Source organism: Lotus japonicus, chromosome 6, assembly GCF_012489685.1.
Source record: "Lotus japonicus ecotype B-129 chromosome 6, LjGifu_v1.2".
Taxonomy (NCBI): domain Eukaryota; kingdom Viridiplantae; phylum Streptophyta; class Magnoliopsida; order Fabales; family Fabaceae; genus Lotus; species Lotus japonicus.
The window spans coordinates 24,992,223-25,008,744 of NC_080046.1; the positions used below are offsets into that span (position 1 = coordinate 24,992,223).

Genomic DNA, 16,522 nt, shown 5'->3' on the forward strand with positions numbered 1-16,522 from the left:
CTTGACTAAATGCTTTAAGAGTCCAACTATGTTGTGGTGGAAACTTAACTTCTTGACCAACAAGAATATAGAATCAGTAAGTAACATTTATAACTGATAACTACTTTTGGTTTACATGTCTGCAAACCTCATTTTGTATAATTCAATCTCCTGTAATATGATTTCCTGTAGGGAATCAGAACAATAAGTAAACTTGCAACATTTAACCTCATATCAAACTCATTCAGGTGCAAAATGGGATTCAAGATGGGATGACAATTAAATGAACCAAGAAAAGAGAAAGATTAGAGCTGAATGATGCAAAAGATTAAAATCTCTACATCAGATGAACAAATTGAACCTTTTTAGTGTGCAAGTAGAACATATTTTTTGTACTCTGCTGCTACAAATGGCAGACTCAGAAAGTAGAAAATGAACAAATGAAACAAAATGTGTATTTCAGAGCCGCATTTATCAATGGCCTTACTCATTGATTGCTGCTAGAAACTCAAAAATTCAGTTAAGACTAGGATTTAGTTTGCTTGCTGTATGAAACAACATTACTCTGAACTGACAGTCTTAACCTCCTCATTTTTATTCATGGCCTTCCTTGCTAACTCATAACCTGCAAAGTTCATCGCACCAAGAGGAGCAATCCAAAAGAACCTTGGCACAGCCCCTTTAAACAAACCAAGGGGTCCCTCACGCCGGAGTATAGAGATAGCTATCATGGTCATCGGCACCGACCGACCCTGCGCAGTCATCATTCTAGTTTTCATGACATCAAATGGTGTCGTCACAACAGCCGCCAGGCCGCCGGATAAAGCTCCAACCGCAATTGTTTCCCAGGCCTCCAGTTCCCGTCCCAGCAGTTTTTGCACACCCTATGGCATTAACATGGCATTCAGTACAATTGAACCTTAAACAACTCTATAATGCATACAAAACTGTAAATTTGATAGACAAACTCAATACCAAGAGATAAACACACAGGATCATGGAAATCAAATACCTTCTTAGATTCAGCATAAAGCCCCATGCCAGCAACATAAAACGGAACCTCGCGACAAAGGGTAGCTCCAGTTCCACGAAAGAAACCCTTAACACCATCCTGCTCCCAAGTACCGACCAAAGCCTCGCCGACATTGTTAAAAATACCAGCCTGTAACCTCTGCTTTAACACCTCACAGGGAATCCGCACAGCTGTTCCCAAAAACGTGCTACAGAATGATGCCACGGATTGTACCTACATGAATGCTAATATGTGAAGCTTGTAGATTTTAGTAAAGTACCTACTAGGCTACTAATCAAATCCTACTGCACAACATAACAAACCTATGATCAAACACCATGTAAAAATACATTTTCAAAGGTCAATCAAAGTGGACAACCCTTTTAAGTATTGAAAAAATATAAATTGCTGAAGTAGTTAAGCCACATTGTCAATCACATTTCTCAATACTGCGACGGATTTAACTAAAACCAAACTATATACTACAAAAAGGCTGAAAAACTGATATTATGGGACAAAACAAAGGACACAAGCATAGTTAGCTAACAACTAAGGACTAAGGAGATAAGACCATTACTTTATGTTCACTGCATTCCTTGCAAAATACAAGGAACATGAGAGATAAAGGAAAGTAATCAGAAGGAGTAGCCCAAAATAATAATTAACAGCAAATAAGATTTAGTAATTACCTGAAGTTCTGGTAGTGTCGGGGCAACATTTATCATCACCAATTTACTCGCTTCAAATATCCCAGTTCGCAAGCCATGGCTGTATTTTCAAAAGCTAGCTTGAGATTGAAAGGAATATAACACTGCTCTATGTTGTTTAGGGAAAGTACTTATGAGTTATGAGGCTATACCCTTTCTATTCTGCATAATAGTTTCAAAAGTTTCAAAAGAAAGGAAGGTGGGAGGGAAGAAATAGAGATTAAAGAAATAACCTTGAAAACTGTCCAAGAATTGCAGGGATTGACCCCCTGTATAAACCTCGTACCCCAATCTGTGGCAGCTTAGAAATTATTTCAGGAAAGGACATGGTTGATGCTTGTACTCGAGTCTAACACAGCAAATAAGAAAATGATGAGGCCATTTGAAGGAGCCAAAACATCAGACAGCTATAAGAGGAGTATGGAATCACACTATCTACTGAAATCATTAAGGTCAAGAAACTTAGAGCAGAACATAAGTGGAGGATACTAGTGGTCTTTGTAGTTTATTTTAAATAACATGGTGCCTCAAGAAACTTAGAGCTGATGATGATGATGACTATATTCGGGAGGAGCAAAGTGTTGATGATCCATCCGGTTCAAATGATAAGGGAGTCTTGCAAGTCGGAGGGAACCTTATTATAAAGATTTTGGAGAGTGAAGATTCCAAAGGTGGATCATTTTTCTCAAGACTAGTTTTATTCCAGCTGATTTGGTTGCGTAATGTGTTTATTTAATCTCTTTGAAATCTTCTGCTGCAGAAATCAGTCAGATTTGTAAACCATTATTTAGAAAGTCATCGTAGCTGAGGCCTAAAGCCACAAGACCTTCATCAAGAGAGATCTATTTGATATGTCATGGTTTAAAGCCAGAAGCAAAGACATAGGTTGTTTTATACGATATTCTTTGTCTGGGTGAACATTAGGGATGAACAACATACAAAACTCACCTTCTCCTTTATTTTTTTATGTTCATTTTCATTACTATATTTGTGCTTTGATTTTGTTAAAAGGGTGTTCTACTTTTGGGCTCTACTATGTTCATGGGATATTTTCTATTCTTAATTTAATTATAATAAACTACTTTTAAGATCAGTCGGGGACCATATAAGAGACTATCAAATTTTTTACCTTGTGCTCAAACTGGATTTTCTAATATTTTTGTTATTATCTTATGTTCCTAATTTAATTTATACCATTTTAAACTTAAATTAGCAGGATCTGTTGCAACAATGGGTAAGAACCATTTGTGAGTTTAGTGACATAATTTGATTGTCACCATGGTTTCAATTGTGCATAACACTCATTTGTTTCTTGCCTTGTTTACTTTGTGTTTTCCTGAATGATTTTCTTGTTTGCTGTCTGACAAGTTTTTAGTTTCAGGCACACTAGTTGTTCAATGAAATAGGATAAATGTGCGAAAGCAAGAATCATGAAGGTGAAAGAGCAACCCGTTTTAGGCTGAGTAGCACCTTATTGAATCGCACCTCCAATATTTTGTTCATTGTGAGAGGTCCATTTGAAAAATCTGGGAATTTTTACATTATTCCTTCGATTTGGGTGCCTCTCTCTATCTCTCTCTGTCGAGTTCTCCAATTTCTTTGTTTATCATCACTAATTCCTTTGTTTATGTTCTGCATAGTGAGATTAATTGATTGCTTTAAAGAAGTCAATTTATGAGACTGGGCATTCAAGGGAGTTTGAGTGATTTGGTTACCGAGGTATATGGACTATGTAGTGGATTATCTTTCACAAATCGTACCGACTGTCTAGCGCAAGTTGATCCAGGTTTCTCCTTCCTCGACCTTTCACATTTTTTTATGTGAATTTAATTTACATTATGAATTCTTTATTGATTTGGGTTTGTGGAAAGTTCAGGACTTTCATGTTTTAACCATGTGATGTGACCAATTGCAATGAGTAATGTTCAAAATCACTCTTTGTCATCAAATGTTGGCACATCAAATTTGCGATTGAAATTTAAGAAACGTGAACTTTACTACGTAATGCATCCAAATGGTAAAGCTCTTAATTCATTGTTGATTTTTCTTTGGCCATTTTCATGATTTGGTACTGTTAAATTGTGCTATTAACTTTTGATTTTCTATAGTGATTGTGCATGTTTTGTCTTTATCTACTTTCTTCTTTCATATGTTTGTTGGCTACTTAGATATATGACATACTCCTCTTTTCTCAGAATCAATTAATTTCCACACATGCTCATAGTGTGCTACTTGTTTCTAATTTTGTTTCATTGACTCCATGTTCTGTGGTGCTAAAATTAACTTGTGGCAGTTTGTAGGAGGAAAAAGGGTGGATGGTTTCGTGTCTGAGATCATTTGGTCATGCTAATATTGACTGTTTAATAGGGAGGATAAAGGATAAATTGTAAAGCTGTTTGGAATGAAGGAGGATAAATTGTAATGAAGGAGATTGACATCTGGTATTGATTGTATTTGTTTAGATTTGGTAAAGTGGCCAGAAATTTCCTTTAGATCAGAAAAGTATAAATGAAAGGTAGAGTGGATCGTCCACATTCACTGAGTGCATGTTTGTAAATTTAATAGATTTTCTCATTTGGGGGTTAAATGATTCTGGAAGAAGCTATTAGAAGTAATTCTTACATAGGGAAAAATGATCATGAGAGAGTTAAAGTAGATCCAAACATGGTGAAAATTAGCTATATGTATTACAGAGGAAAACATTTTGAGGATTGACCGATAAAATTAAATTATCGCCTGATAATCCCAATACAAGCAACCAGGAAACTCTATAAATGTCTATACCAGCTTTTCCATTTCTAAGTATCTAGGAGAATTAAATTTAGTAGGTATACGCATAATGTACAATATTGTTTTAATTGCACTAACAGTACAAAAAAGAAGAAATTGTTTGTTATGGAATACTGGCTTAACTTTTCCTTCAATGATTTTCATAATAAAGTACAAAAAAATGTGGATTCCATACATTAATTCATTTGTGGGGCACTATGATCTATTTGACTATAGTATAAGGATCCATCTCACACATAACATTACATGTGCACATTTCATATTAGATGATTTAGTTTCTAGCTTACTTTTTAATATTATCAGTGTTACTTTTTAATGGCTTACTTCATTTTTGAGTCACTTGGTATTCCAGTTCTACTGAGCTAGGTGTATATAACTTTGCTGTTTTTCACTGTTTCATGGTGCAGAAATTAGACCTAACACAACTAAACCTTTGGATTCTGAGTGTTTTTCCTCAAAAACTTGTGCTTCCTAGGCAATTATATTTGCTTCATTTTTTTTATTCTCAACTAATTGGATCAATTGCATGATTTAGTGAAGTTACAACCCTGATTATTTGTTCCAGCCTTGGAACCACCTCGAAAAATGAATTTTGTCACTGACATTCCTCCAGTCAGTGTTGAGAAAAATATTTTTTTTCTTCTCTTTTGATGGCAATCCTATCTCTATGTAAAACCTTTAATATAAAATTTTGTTTCTAATACACTACTATCATGTTTTTATATTGATGTCCTGTTCCTTCAGCAATTGATATGTTGAAGCTAATTGTAAAAACTAAAAACCATGCCTGGTAAGGGATCCCGCCTGGTAAACAGGTGATTCAACCACTTCCCCAAATTGAAGAAGTGAACCACCATTAAGTGGGTCATGTACTTCTCCACTGATGTCCTACACACGACACAACCTTGTCTCTCTTTTAGTATATCTTTTATCTTTTTAAGACAAATGTCGAAGGTAGCAATAAAACAGAAACCAAATACTTTGCCCTTTTTTGATCCATTTCTGTTTCTCTTCAACGAATGTAAAAAGAACGTTTTTTAATGTATTAAGAGGAATTGAGTGCATTAGCATCTAGGATTTGGAAAGAAAAAGAAAATTTTGACATAAAGTAGGAAATTTCAAAGTAATCTTGACATGTTGAAAATATAAGCTATTGAGATTCAGAAAGAAATTTTAACATAAAAAGGGTAATTTAAAGTTATCAATAACTAACAATGGTAAAGCCACATGTCTTGGAGGAAGATAGTAAAATCAGCATATGGGAGAAAAAAGATATATGAACCACTTTTTGGGAAACTATGTACAAAGTAGTCAATCGTTGAATTTTGTGGTGCTGTTTGACCACGACAGCATCGTGTATCCTCCCTGTGTTATGTATAATGATAGTGTGGCCATCGTGGTCCCAAATCATGATTTTGTGCATTCTTCCATACTGCCTCGCCTGGTTTTACCTTCACAGTTTTTGGTTGTTTCTCTGGCTACCCATGGCATTTTGTGCTCTTTGCAGCAAGCCAGCAACTCGTGTATGTCCCACTTCTGTTTTCAAGGTTTGTGAAGGTCTATGCAGTGTTTCTATGATACCTCCTTTTTCTGTTCATTTCCTTCCCTGTTCTGAACTTCACAACCCATGTCATTAACCCTCTTTTTAGACACCTTAGATGCTTCAACTTGTTTACAATATGGTGCTGTACATCTTTTCCTCTCACACTTTTTGACTTCTGTTGTTATTGACTTGTTATTATGCCTTTTTATATTTATGGTGATTCTGTGACATATCATTACTTTTGTTTTATGTTTTACAATGTTAATCTTTATGACAGAGCTTATCTATTATACCTGGCAAACCATGAGTTTTCCATAATATCATTTAAAACATTAATTGGATTTAAGATTGAAACTTCCCTTGTTTCAGGAATGCTTCAATCCTATAGTTGACGCAGCTAGTGGACGTGACCTTATTCCAGCCATGGTTTATGGGTTAGAAACTTCTTCAAATGCATTTGTTTCGCGTATAATTTTTCTCTTGAGTTTTTTTCTTTCCTTTGTCTCACTTATTGTATGTCATGTACAGAAGGAATGTGCGGGGTCAGGAGTTTGGAGAAATGTATTGTGCATTACTAGTAGTCAAGTAAGAAGTGGTTTTCTGTATTTAACTTTTATTATTTAACACTTCTAGTGCTGCTTACAGCTTGTTTCTTTAACATTGAAGTTCATCTGTGGTATCTGCGGCCATGCTTCGAATTTTCGGCTCAGATGTTGCTGAACTTCCTTTAGTTGCAACAAGTAACAGGAATCACGGGAAGGTATGAGACTTTACTTCTGGTTTTTTTCACTTACATTGTATTCTTTCCTCTATTTGGTTGAAACTTGATGTGCTCTGGAATTTTGATTGATGGCTGTGTATTGTGACCATTTGTCGCTATGTCTTGTTAGTGCAATAATTATAACATTGGCTTGACACAAACAGGGCTACTTCCAAACACTCTTCTCCTGCAATGAGAGGCTTTTGGCTTTCATGAATGTGAAGAGCCTTGTACTGCCAGCTGCAGAAGAAGCAGAATCAATATGGACAGATAAATTTGGGTTTAGCAGGATGAAGCCAGACGAGGTATAAAATCTGATGAAGAAAGTGGAGGCTTGAATATTTTCTTGTATTGCAGCTCTTGGTTTCTCTCTCCTCAGTCTTTCTTCTCTTCTTCAGCCTTAAATAGTCCAAGGTGCAAAGGATATTTCTGTTGAGAGAATATGACCGTTGGAGGGCATTTCTGGAACTTCCAGAACCTGCTGTGGCTGAACCTTGGTATGTAGGCTTGTCAGAATAGTACACTGCTCTTGTACTTCTTGATAGAGACATTTGCCTGTAACCATTTACTTCTGATCTGACGACGCTTCATGTTGGAACTTGTGAAGCTTGGTGATCAGAGTCAGAGGGAAGCTTGGATCCTCTGACCTTCGTAACTTCTGCTTCTGGACCTTCAGAGCCTCTGGTCCTTCAGAGCTTCTGGACCTTCAGAGCTTCTGGACCTTCAGAGCTTCTGGTCTTCAGATCTTCTGATCCTCAGATCTTCTGGTCTTCAGATCTTCAGATCTTCTGGTCTTCAGATCTTCTGATCTTCAGAACTTCTGATCTTCAGATCTTCTGATGAATATATCTTCTGGTGTCAGAATCAGAACCTGTTTGTCAAAACACTCAAGACAAACGTTAGAGTATCATAATTGTTCATCCACAAATAAATACTTGTTATCATCAAAACATAAAGTTGTACCACATGACCAAATCTTGATCTTACAGATGCGCCTATAGAAGTAATGACACTTTAAGACAATTTGGCATCAATAATTCCACTAGTTTATTTGTTGTACAAATTTTATGATCACAGGGTTCTTTAATCACATACAGCTAGTGAAAAACCAAATCTCAGCAATCAGAGATGGCGTATGAATATAGAAGAGTTGAGATAAGGTCCAACGAAATATGTGAGAGGATGTGTTTAAGTGCATTGTTAAGTGTGTTGATATGAAGTGATGGAGCACAATGACATAAAGTTGAAGTGCATCAGGAAGCGTGTCGACATAAAGATGATGGCATCGTGTAGCGGGTTGACATAAATGGTAAATGGTGTAACCTAATTAATTGAGTTAGGATTTATTCACACCTTAATTTCACTTTTACTTCACTTTTTTATCTATTTGTCTCTTATCTTTCAATCATATTATCACATATCACATCTCTTTTTTTTTTTCTCTCTCTCTTTCTTATAACTCTATTCTTTCCACCTCTTTCACACTTTTGATGTTTCTGCAAGGTGGCTCAGACCACAGGCATATCAATGTGACGTATTGGTAGCCAAGGAAATCCTATAATGCACCCTAAACACACACGTGGTTTCACTTGCACCATTCATGAATGTACTTCAATGCAAGAAATTCTATTTTATTTGGTCTGTCCAGTTTTTAGACTTGGAGTGTCTATTGCACAAGGACTGTCAGATTGATTTGAGGTGCATTTAATTAAAGCGCCACTTTACTTTGTAACTTATGTCCCTTTATGCAATTTGGTAAAAGAAATATTTATTTACTATTCTGAGTATTCTCCTCTTTCTCTTTTATAGCAACGAATAATAGCATTGGGTACAGATTGTACTGTACAATCTTAATGCGCATATGGAGCTCACTTTTACAAAATTTGGTGCAATATTGGGCATATTCACAAAACTATGGTATACAGGAAAATTGAAAAAAGAGATGGCTTCTGATTTACGTTGTTAGCATAATAATTAAATCTGGTATAAGATTAGGAAGCATATGAATTTCGAGGTAGCCTTGTAATTAAGAATGGTGGTCTCTTAAATTTGCACCCAGGAATAATTACATAGACAGTTCTTGTTGGTCTTTAATGGTCCTATTGGCCTAGCTTACTACCTCTGATAAAGTAGTTTCAACAGATCTGTAATACAAACTTCAGCCCCTTTGACTTTAAATTTAAATTTACATCTTCCTAAACCTTTGTTTTTCCCTGTTTCAAATTTATCCCTTTTTTTTGAAATATGAAAGCATATTATTAAACATAGAAATAGATGATAACATCCCCTCAACTAATAAAGGCAGATCCCTATCAGGCTATCACCGAGTTTTGGCCAAAAAATTCCTACCGCTTTAGCCTCCCTATAAAATGAAAAACCTTCGCCTTCAAGGGTGTAAGCAATGAGCCACTTGAGAGGAATATTGAAATTAGTTTAGCATCTTCCATTCTAAGCACATGATAACACTCCTCTCCATTCGATTATGTAATATCAGCATTTGTTTGAACTTTGAAGAAGAGTTCTTGACCGACAAAATGATCTTCAATAAGACTTGATATTCAAGTGTCATGACGTCGTTTTCCTTTATCACATAGTAAATTGTATAATCATTTTTTATTGGCAACTATATACTTCAATAAAATCAAATCTTATAAAAAAAAAACTCATAAAGCACCATGACATCTATTCATGAATGTTGCATAATCTCAACATCATTTAAAAAAAAAAAAAAACTAGAAATTTGGTGAATGAAATTTTGTTATGAAAGATGTATGTTGTTGAAAGGTCTTTATAATGCTTCATGGCTAGAAATTGACCATATGCATCTCTTAAGTTCTCAATTGGTAATTTGCTTCTATCATGAAACATAAATCAAACTACTATTTCTAAAAGCTTAGTGAATGAAGTCTCACTATGAAAGTCTTGGTCATGCTTTATAGCTTCATGGCTGGAGATTAACCATATGCATCTCTTAATTTCTCAATTGGTGATTTACTACTTTGACGGTTGATTTCATGGAACATGACATCTTCATGAGTGAAGCATAACCTCAACATCTTTCAATATAAACACAACACTATCATATCCCATCAAATACTTCCAGCTTCATTTAGTACCGAGATATATCAGAATATGCGATCGTTTGATGTGATAAAATGAATTAAGGAAATCACACTTGAGGGCAAACATATATAGAAGAAGCACAAGTCATGGAGATGATTCCATGACTTATCAATCGAAGACAGCGCCACAACCTTGAGCCAGATATTAACAAACCTCTGTGATGCTTAAAAAGATTGTAAGCTCGGAATTATGCTCCTTTTTCTTTTCCTTTCTCCATTTGTTGATGTAAGCCTCGTCCACTCTTCTTTCTCTTCCTCTTCTCTTTTTCTACTATTGTTGTATATTATTTACTAGAAAATTTCAGGGCAATCTTAGATGAAGGTGTTGTTTGGTTTCTTTTAGGGCTGTCCATGAAACCCGGGCCCGCCCGAACCCGGAAAACCCGCTTGAAGCAAAAATGAAACGGGTGAATTTTAACGGGTAACCGGTTTAGCGGGTTGAAAATGTTCGGGTTCAGACGAGTTTCACGGTCGGAATCGGGTGTTTGAAAAACAAACAATCGGATTTCGATCTGACCGAGGCCATACATATACAAATAATAATTAAATACTAAGAGTTGGTTAATGGGAGCAGTAAAGGAGAAAATCTCATTGGTGGGGGGAGTGGATGAGGATCAAGTAAGGATTTCCGGAGAGAGAAAGAGAAGTGTTGATGATGAGAAAAAATGACTCCAGAACTTCTGTCCACAAAGCTAATCACATGTCTCGAGACCTGCAACCTATACTTTCTTTTGACTTCAAACTACTTTAATTCATTGATACAATAAAAAGTAAAAAAGATCTAATGTATGAATATTCTCCAATGTTCTTTCATACTCCAATGCTCTGAGCTCTAGTTAGCTTCTTCCTCCTTCCCTGTCTTTTTATTTCCATTAACATTGAGCCCTCCCTTACTTTAGAGCCAAAGACAGGTCAAACCAAATCATAGCCTTAAGCTTAAACGACAACCATCAAAACCCAAATCTTCATCACCTTTGCGGGCATAGAAGACAGGGAACAAAGAGCGTGTGCCTTTGTCTTCTCCGGCGGATCTGGTCGAAGTTCATGTTGTTGGAGAAGATGAAGCTTCACTTTACTGAGAAAGCACTTGCTTCGTGTTTGCTCACCTCTGCGACGTCGCCACCTACCTCTGATCACTGACTTTTCTTTGTTTCTCACCCTTTCTCTTTTTTATTTGGTAAAACTTTTGGATTTGGAAGGTTCATGAGACCCGTAAGAACCCACCCGATGTAAACCTAACCTGTGCAATCCGTAACCCGTTAAATCCGAGATGCTGACCGGACGGTGGCGGTTTTGGTGCTGTGTGTATTTTCACCCCAAACCCGATTTTTTTGGCCCGAATCCGACCGGAACCGACCGGTGGACACCCCTAGTTTTTCTTTCTTAACTAGGAACCGGAATTGATTGAAGGCAGGGTTTTAGAGGAGTTAAATGTGAGTTTAGTAGAGAGAAAGAGATGGAAGTCTGAGAAATGTTGAGAGTAGCTTCCACCCTTTTTCCTGTATTTAACGAACTCTCCCTCACTTCACTGATTTATTTTGATTTGATTTTTCGGGTTGAGACTTCTCAAGCCTTGTGCCCTACTACTGGCTTGGAAGAGACTATTCTTTCTGATTTGGGCAGATATTTAAGGGGATTAGACAGCCATCTTCGTCAAACTGAACTTCAAAGCCTGCACATAAAATATTATCTTCTACTCTCACCACTAATACTATATCCCAATTATAAATTAAAGAAAGCACAAAACATATAAAATCAAAACTTCAATGATCTCAAAGATCCAAACAAACCAAAATTGCCTGAAGTTCTCTGCCAGGGACGTGATACAATTAAATTCAAGAAGCTTAAACCAAAAGCCTCAACTTCTCATGCATTTGAGTGCAGTAATAGAGAAGGAATCTAGAGTGAGCCAGGGAGAATCTTGATTCAATCATGAAGAACTGGCATCTGTAGCCGCCTTTTTCTTCTCCCTTTTTTCCTTGTTTCGTAAAGCATTCTTGCTCAATGTTCTAAATTAATCAACAACAAGCATTTAATTAAAAGAATGTAAATCATAAGAAGCATATAAAGAAGAGGGGAAAAGGGAGAAAGGGACTTACTCTGAAGGGCTCTCTCCAAGTAGCTGCAGATACAAAATCATTTTGACATCATTAGAACATTAACCAAAATGAAACTCAACTCCAAGAATTTATTGGAAGATGCATAAACATGCATGTCAGATCAACCACTAATAAGGGTCTCAACCAATGTTTTAAAACTCCGTTCAGTGAATCAGTGAAGTCATTGGTTCACAGTTCAGTTGAACCGGTGATAATTAAATATAGGTTTTTAGTATTGTATAACATATTAAATAATTCATTAACATAAAATGTTAAGAAATTAAGTCAAATTAAATTTTAAATTGACATAAAATCATCATATATTATATTTTATCAGATAGAAATGAAAAAAAAGATAAAAATAATAATAATCCACATATATACGTGGGTATTATAACTTGACATTTGACTTTTATTTGAATAAAATATGTTTTTCTTAAATTTAAACAAAATGTATTCAAATTTTGATTTTTTTTGGCAACTTTTGAAATATGGCTGGTTCACGCCAGTTCAATTATTTTGTCCAGTTTCACTAATTTTAATCTGGTTCTCACTGATTCTGAAATTTAGCGGTTTTTCCTTCAAATGGACCTTAACCGGTCCAATTTTAACAATGGTCAAAACAATTCATAACTACATATAAGTAACGCCATGCAAAAGTGTTGCTGATAATTTATATTGACAATTTAAATAGAAACAATGGCAATTAAGAGCATAGATTGTGACTGTGTGTACCTGTGCCTGAATAACAGCTGCAGTCTTAGCAAGTGGTGGGCAATAGGCAGCGGGTTTTTGCGCAGGGGGGTTGGCAGATGAGGCTTTTGTAGAAGCCTGGGTAGGTTTTGGTCCTTGACCTGCAATTAGTCCACGGTCTTCAAAGAACAAAAGAGACATAACTCATCACTAGATGATATATTAGGATATGTGTATGAACCTGATGGTTTTTTATCTTCAAGTTTTACAGAGTCTATAGACTTGATTAATTCAGCGATGTCACCAAACTTACTTGGCGACTCTGGTTTCCAATCAGCCTGTATATAGTTCGTAAACAATTCAATGATGTCTTCATAAAGGTAATAGAAAAAACTTTGGGACTTATTAATCAGAGTTCAGGACATGACTAACCTGGAACAACTTGTCAAACATCTTCTTGAAGTACAATGATCCATTGTAGTGAAAAATCTTGATCCTACAATGGAATAAAATAACATTAACAAAATGCTTTCTTAGTGAATAAATTAAAACATGTGGAAACCAACGTATAACAATCAGCAAAATATTCTCCCAATAATTAATTTGGTTAGTGACCTATATCACCCCATAAATGTTGTTTAAATTGATCACCTATAATTGATAATCAAAGGAACAAATCTGGATGATGTATCACACTGGCAACATAATTGCGTGATATTTTTCAGGCATCGTAACGAGTAGAACACGGACCACTAATGGCCAATTGTAACATACCCATTGTCAACTTGAAGCCTCGGAGCTGTTGTCGCTGTCATGAAATAGCACCCATCCGGAGACCATTCACTTGTAACAGACCATTCAACCTTAGTTGCTGCGAGCTGTTTCTTATCCGCGTAATCCCAGAACACCTATAAAGTAAGCGTGAAAAACATATGGATTCCTTATTCATAGCATGTTTTTGCATACTTGCACCAATTTGAGCATGTGTCATATGGAAGTACAGCATATACTTGCAAAAAACAGATGTTTTGATCTTGGAAAATGCTAAAAATAAGAAAATAGACTTGCAGTTAATCATCAAAACTTAAAATTAAGATGAAAATGAGAATAGCGACAGATGCATTCAGTACTAAGAGCCAAAAAGCAAGCAAAGGCACCAATTATTTCATCTCTAAGTGATACTTAGCATCTAAAAGTGACTGTAAGTAATAATTTAATTTTATAATAAGGTGAGCTAGTGCGTGTTTGGATACATTGTGGAAAACCATGGTGAAGACAAAATCACGGTGGGCAGCCACAAAAGCTAAGGGAGGTTGCTTCTGTCAACCGTGATTTTGGCTCCCTGTTTCCACTGTGTATTCAAATTCAAAGTTCAAACATGCACTTAGTAGTTCTAGATAAGGGAATCAAGCACCAAATTCCTTCCACCAAAACAGAATGTTAAAAGAAAGCATAATGATTCGATCAGTCAGGAGAACATACCATATCACCAGGTAAGTTACCAAAGCCAGCCAAACATAAAACTGGACACCAAAGGTCAAGGCCACAAAATACAATAACTTTTTACTTTTACCCTGATTCGGATACTTATATCAAATAATAATGAGCCTCTTCAGAATTCCAACCCCAGGCCAATACCCTCAAAGGCCCTTTAAAGATTTGATTGAAAAAGAATGAAAACTCCTGAAGACTGAGACTTAAAATTTATTTTATTGAATATGGTGAATGCCAATTCATTAGTTGAGGATACATCTTCCCTTTGGATTCCATCGAATAGTATTGTAAGGACCAGTTCCAAGCTCCAGTAGAGGATTGCAGTTCTTGTCAAACAGAGTTGCTTTAGCAGGCATAACTAAAACGAGTTAAGGAAAAGTGAAGCACTCAAGAGATCTATAAAAAAAACCATAAAAGTATGATTTATATATGCAGACACAAATAACCAACATCTAAGTTCTTAAAATGAAAATTCCATTAGGCAGCGGAACTATGTAGTTGTTTGTTATCATTAGGGCTTTAAAATTCCTAGATTAGAAGGACTAGTTTTTTTTATATCAAGAAGATGAAAGAAGTAGCCTGATACTTTTTCAAAAGCATTTCCTAACATAAGTCTAAAATCATCGCAAAATAATTCAGTGCTTTAGCAGAAATGGTTCCATGACATTACCATAAGTTCTGCCTCTGAATAATATCAAATCAGGCCACAGTATTTAATGTTATGGGATCTTCAGTAAATATCAAAAGCTGAAACTTCAGTACATATTGTTTATCTCTAAATCGTAAATATCACAGACAAATTAACAATGCAGGAAACTGAGCCCATACTTTGTTAGCTTCCAGCACTGGTCTTGCATCAAGCTTATCAAGGGTGAAATCACAACCACCACTTTCCCAATTAACAATGCAGGAATCTGAAAGCACACCTTCCTGTAAATAAATACACAATTACTAAGAAGCACACAAGATTAATCAGAGAGAAATAACAAAACCAGATCATGTTGTAGCAAGAACAAGACAATCTTCAATTGCAACCCAAGCAGCTAGGGCTTCCTTCTGAAAACTTTTCAATGCTGAAAACCAAAAATGCTTTTGCAACAGCTTGCTAACTCTGTGCTCCCAATCAGATGCTACATCCAAATCTCCATTCACATCAGAGTCGCTGACGACAAGGGGAAACTCCGGGACGGTCTCGATGCGGTGGCCGCGAGGATGAATGACGGAACAACGGAGGCTGCGATGGCGGAGACCAGGCGTGGCGCTTCTGGTTCACGTTGATATTGCGGTGCCAGCGGCGCCTGATATTGGTGGGAGCGAACATGTGACCACCACGGCACATGTTTCCGAAAGCTCCCTGGCCAGCATGGTGGGTACAACCACCGGGGACACGGGGGATATGGGAGAAAGCACGACCAGTTCCTCAAGACTCGGCGGAGCACTGGTGGCCGGCGCGGCGGGAGACGACGAAAGGCTGGCGGCTGTTTTTGGAGATGTTGAAATGGGCGAAATTTCCGATGTCAGGACGGATTGAAGCTCTCATGACATTAGGGATGGAAGGGTGGTGGCAGCATCGGAGGACGCATCATCTCTTTTTCTGGTGGTGTGGTCGTGGCTGTTGTGGCTCGCCTGGAATAGAGGAGGATGTTGTGGCTCGCCTGGAACAGAGGAGGAGACGATGGTGCACAACTCTGTGGAGGAAGGAGGAGCCATAGAAGAAGAGTGGAACATGGTGATGTTTCAGCAGAAAGAAAACGAGAGAGAAGGAGAGTGATGAGAGAGTGAGAGCATGAATCAGTTAGATGAGGGAGAGAGGGGAGTTGGGTTTGGCACCCCACCTATGGGGCTTGGCACCCCACTTTATCAAATACGGAATTTAAAATTCCGTATTCTCCCTATTGAATACGGAACTTAAAATTCCGTACTGTATTTAAGCATGCGTGTCACATTTTCAACCACTCATTATATACTAAAACAGATACGGAATTTTATTTTCCGTATTGATACGGAACTTTAAATTCCGTATTTAATAAAGTGGGGTGCAAAGCCTAAGGGGTGGGGCACCAAACTCAATTCCCGGGAGAGAGTAAGCGGATCTGATTTGATGAGAGAGGAGAGATATGTGCTTGAGATGAGAGTACTGAGATAAGGAGGAGAGAGAGTACATAGGTGCCTACATCTCATTGGTTGAAGGGGAAAGTTGAGAGGGAAAGTTAAGAGGGAAAGTTGGGAGGGAAAGTTAAGAGGGAAAGTTGGGGGGGAAAGTCAAGAGGGAAAGTTGAGAGAGAAAGTTGAAAATTTGAGCACCTAAAATCAGGTTGTTTCA

The 16,522-nt window shown here is 36.9% G+C and overlaps 3 protein-coding genes across 12 annotated transcripts; 1 reads left to right on the forward strand and 2 right to left on the reverse strand.

Moving 5' to 3' along the window:
- Nucleotides 1–321: 321 nt before the first annotated feature.
- Nucleotides 322–2,068, reverse strand: LOC130723388 (uncharacterized). Its single transcript, XM_057574411.1, has 4 exons — nucleotides 1,932–2,068; nucleotides 1,681–1,759; nucleotides 992–1,225; nucleotides 322–863 (listed from the first exon to the last, which is right to left on the reverse strand). The coding sequence occupies exons 1-4, from the start codon at nucleotides 2,024–2,026 to the stop codon at nucleotides 540–542; spliced, it is 732 nt and encodes a 243-aa protein (XP_057430394.1). The 5' UTR covers nucleotides 2,027–2,068; the 3' UTR covers nucleotides 322–539.
- A 170-nt stretch (nucleotides 2,069–2,238) lies between these two features.
- Nucleotides 2,239–8,563, forward strand: LOC130722442 (uncharacterized). 8 transcript variants are annotated; one of them, XR_009013963.1, is made up of 8 exons: nucleotides 2,239–2,369; nucleotides 2,459–6,035; nucleotides 6,401–6,465; nucleotides 6,560–6,616; nucleotides 6,698–6,791; nucleotides 6,956–7,096; nucleotides 7,190–7,288; nucleotides 7,869–8,563. XR_009013963.1 is itself a non-coding variant. In XM_057573172.1 (8 exons), exons 4-8 carry the CDS (start codon nucleotides 5,868–5,870, stop codon nucleotides 7,100–7,102), a joined length of 531 nt encoding a protein of 176 aa, XP_057429155.1. In that variant the 5' UTR covers nucleotides 2,239–2,369; nucleotides 2,459–2,583; nucleotides 3,080–3,134; nucleotides 3,339–5,867; the 3' UTR covers nucleotides 7,103–7,814. The 8 variants fall into 8 exon arrangements, 6 of the variants coding, with proteins under 6 accessions (XP_057429155.1, XP_057429154.1, XP_057429151.1 ...); XR_009013962.1 differs by lacking the exon at nucleotides 7,869–8,563 and adding an exon at nucleotides 7,399–7,814; XM_057573172.1 differs by lacking the exon at nucleotides 7,869–8,563 and having other exon boundaries at nucleotides 2,459–2,583; nucleotides 3,080–3,134; nucleotides 3,339–6,035; nucleotides 6,956–7,814.
- Nucleotides 8,564–11,661: 3,098 nt separating this feature from the next.
- LOC130723436 (uncharacterized) lies at nucleotides 11,662–16,174 on the reverse strand. 3 transcript variants are annotated; one of them, XM_057574488.1, is made up of 9 exons: nucleotides 15,017–16,174; nucleotides 14,456–14,557; nucleotides 14,188–14,228; nucleotides 13,480–13,613; nucleotides 13,138–13,201; nucleotides 12,947–13,043; nucleotides 12,748–12,866; nucleotides 12,013–12,035; nucleotides 11,662–11,922 (listed from the first exon to the last, which is right to left on the reverse strand). In XM_057574488.1, exons 1-9 carry the CDS (start codon nucleotides 15,054–15,056, stop codon nucleotides 11,844–11,846), a joined length of 699 nt encoding a protein of 232 aa, XP_057430471.1. In that variant the 5' UTR covers nucleotides 15,057–16,174; the 3' UTR covers nucleotides 11,662–11,843. The 3 variants fall into 3 exon arrangements, with proteins under 3 accessions (XP_057430471.1, XP_057430473.1, XP_057430472.1); XM_057574490.1 differs by having other exon boundaries at nucleotides 14,456–14,595; nucleotides 15,028–16,168; XM_057574489.1 differs by having other exon boundaries at nucleotides 15,028–16,166.
- Between the last annotated feature and the right edge of the window lie 348 nt (nucleotides 16,175–16,522).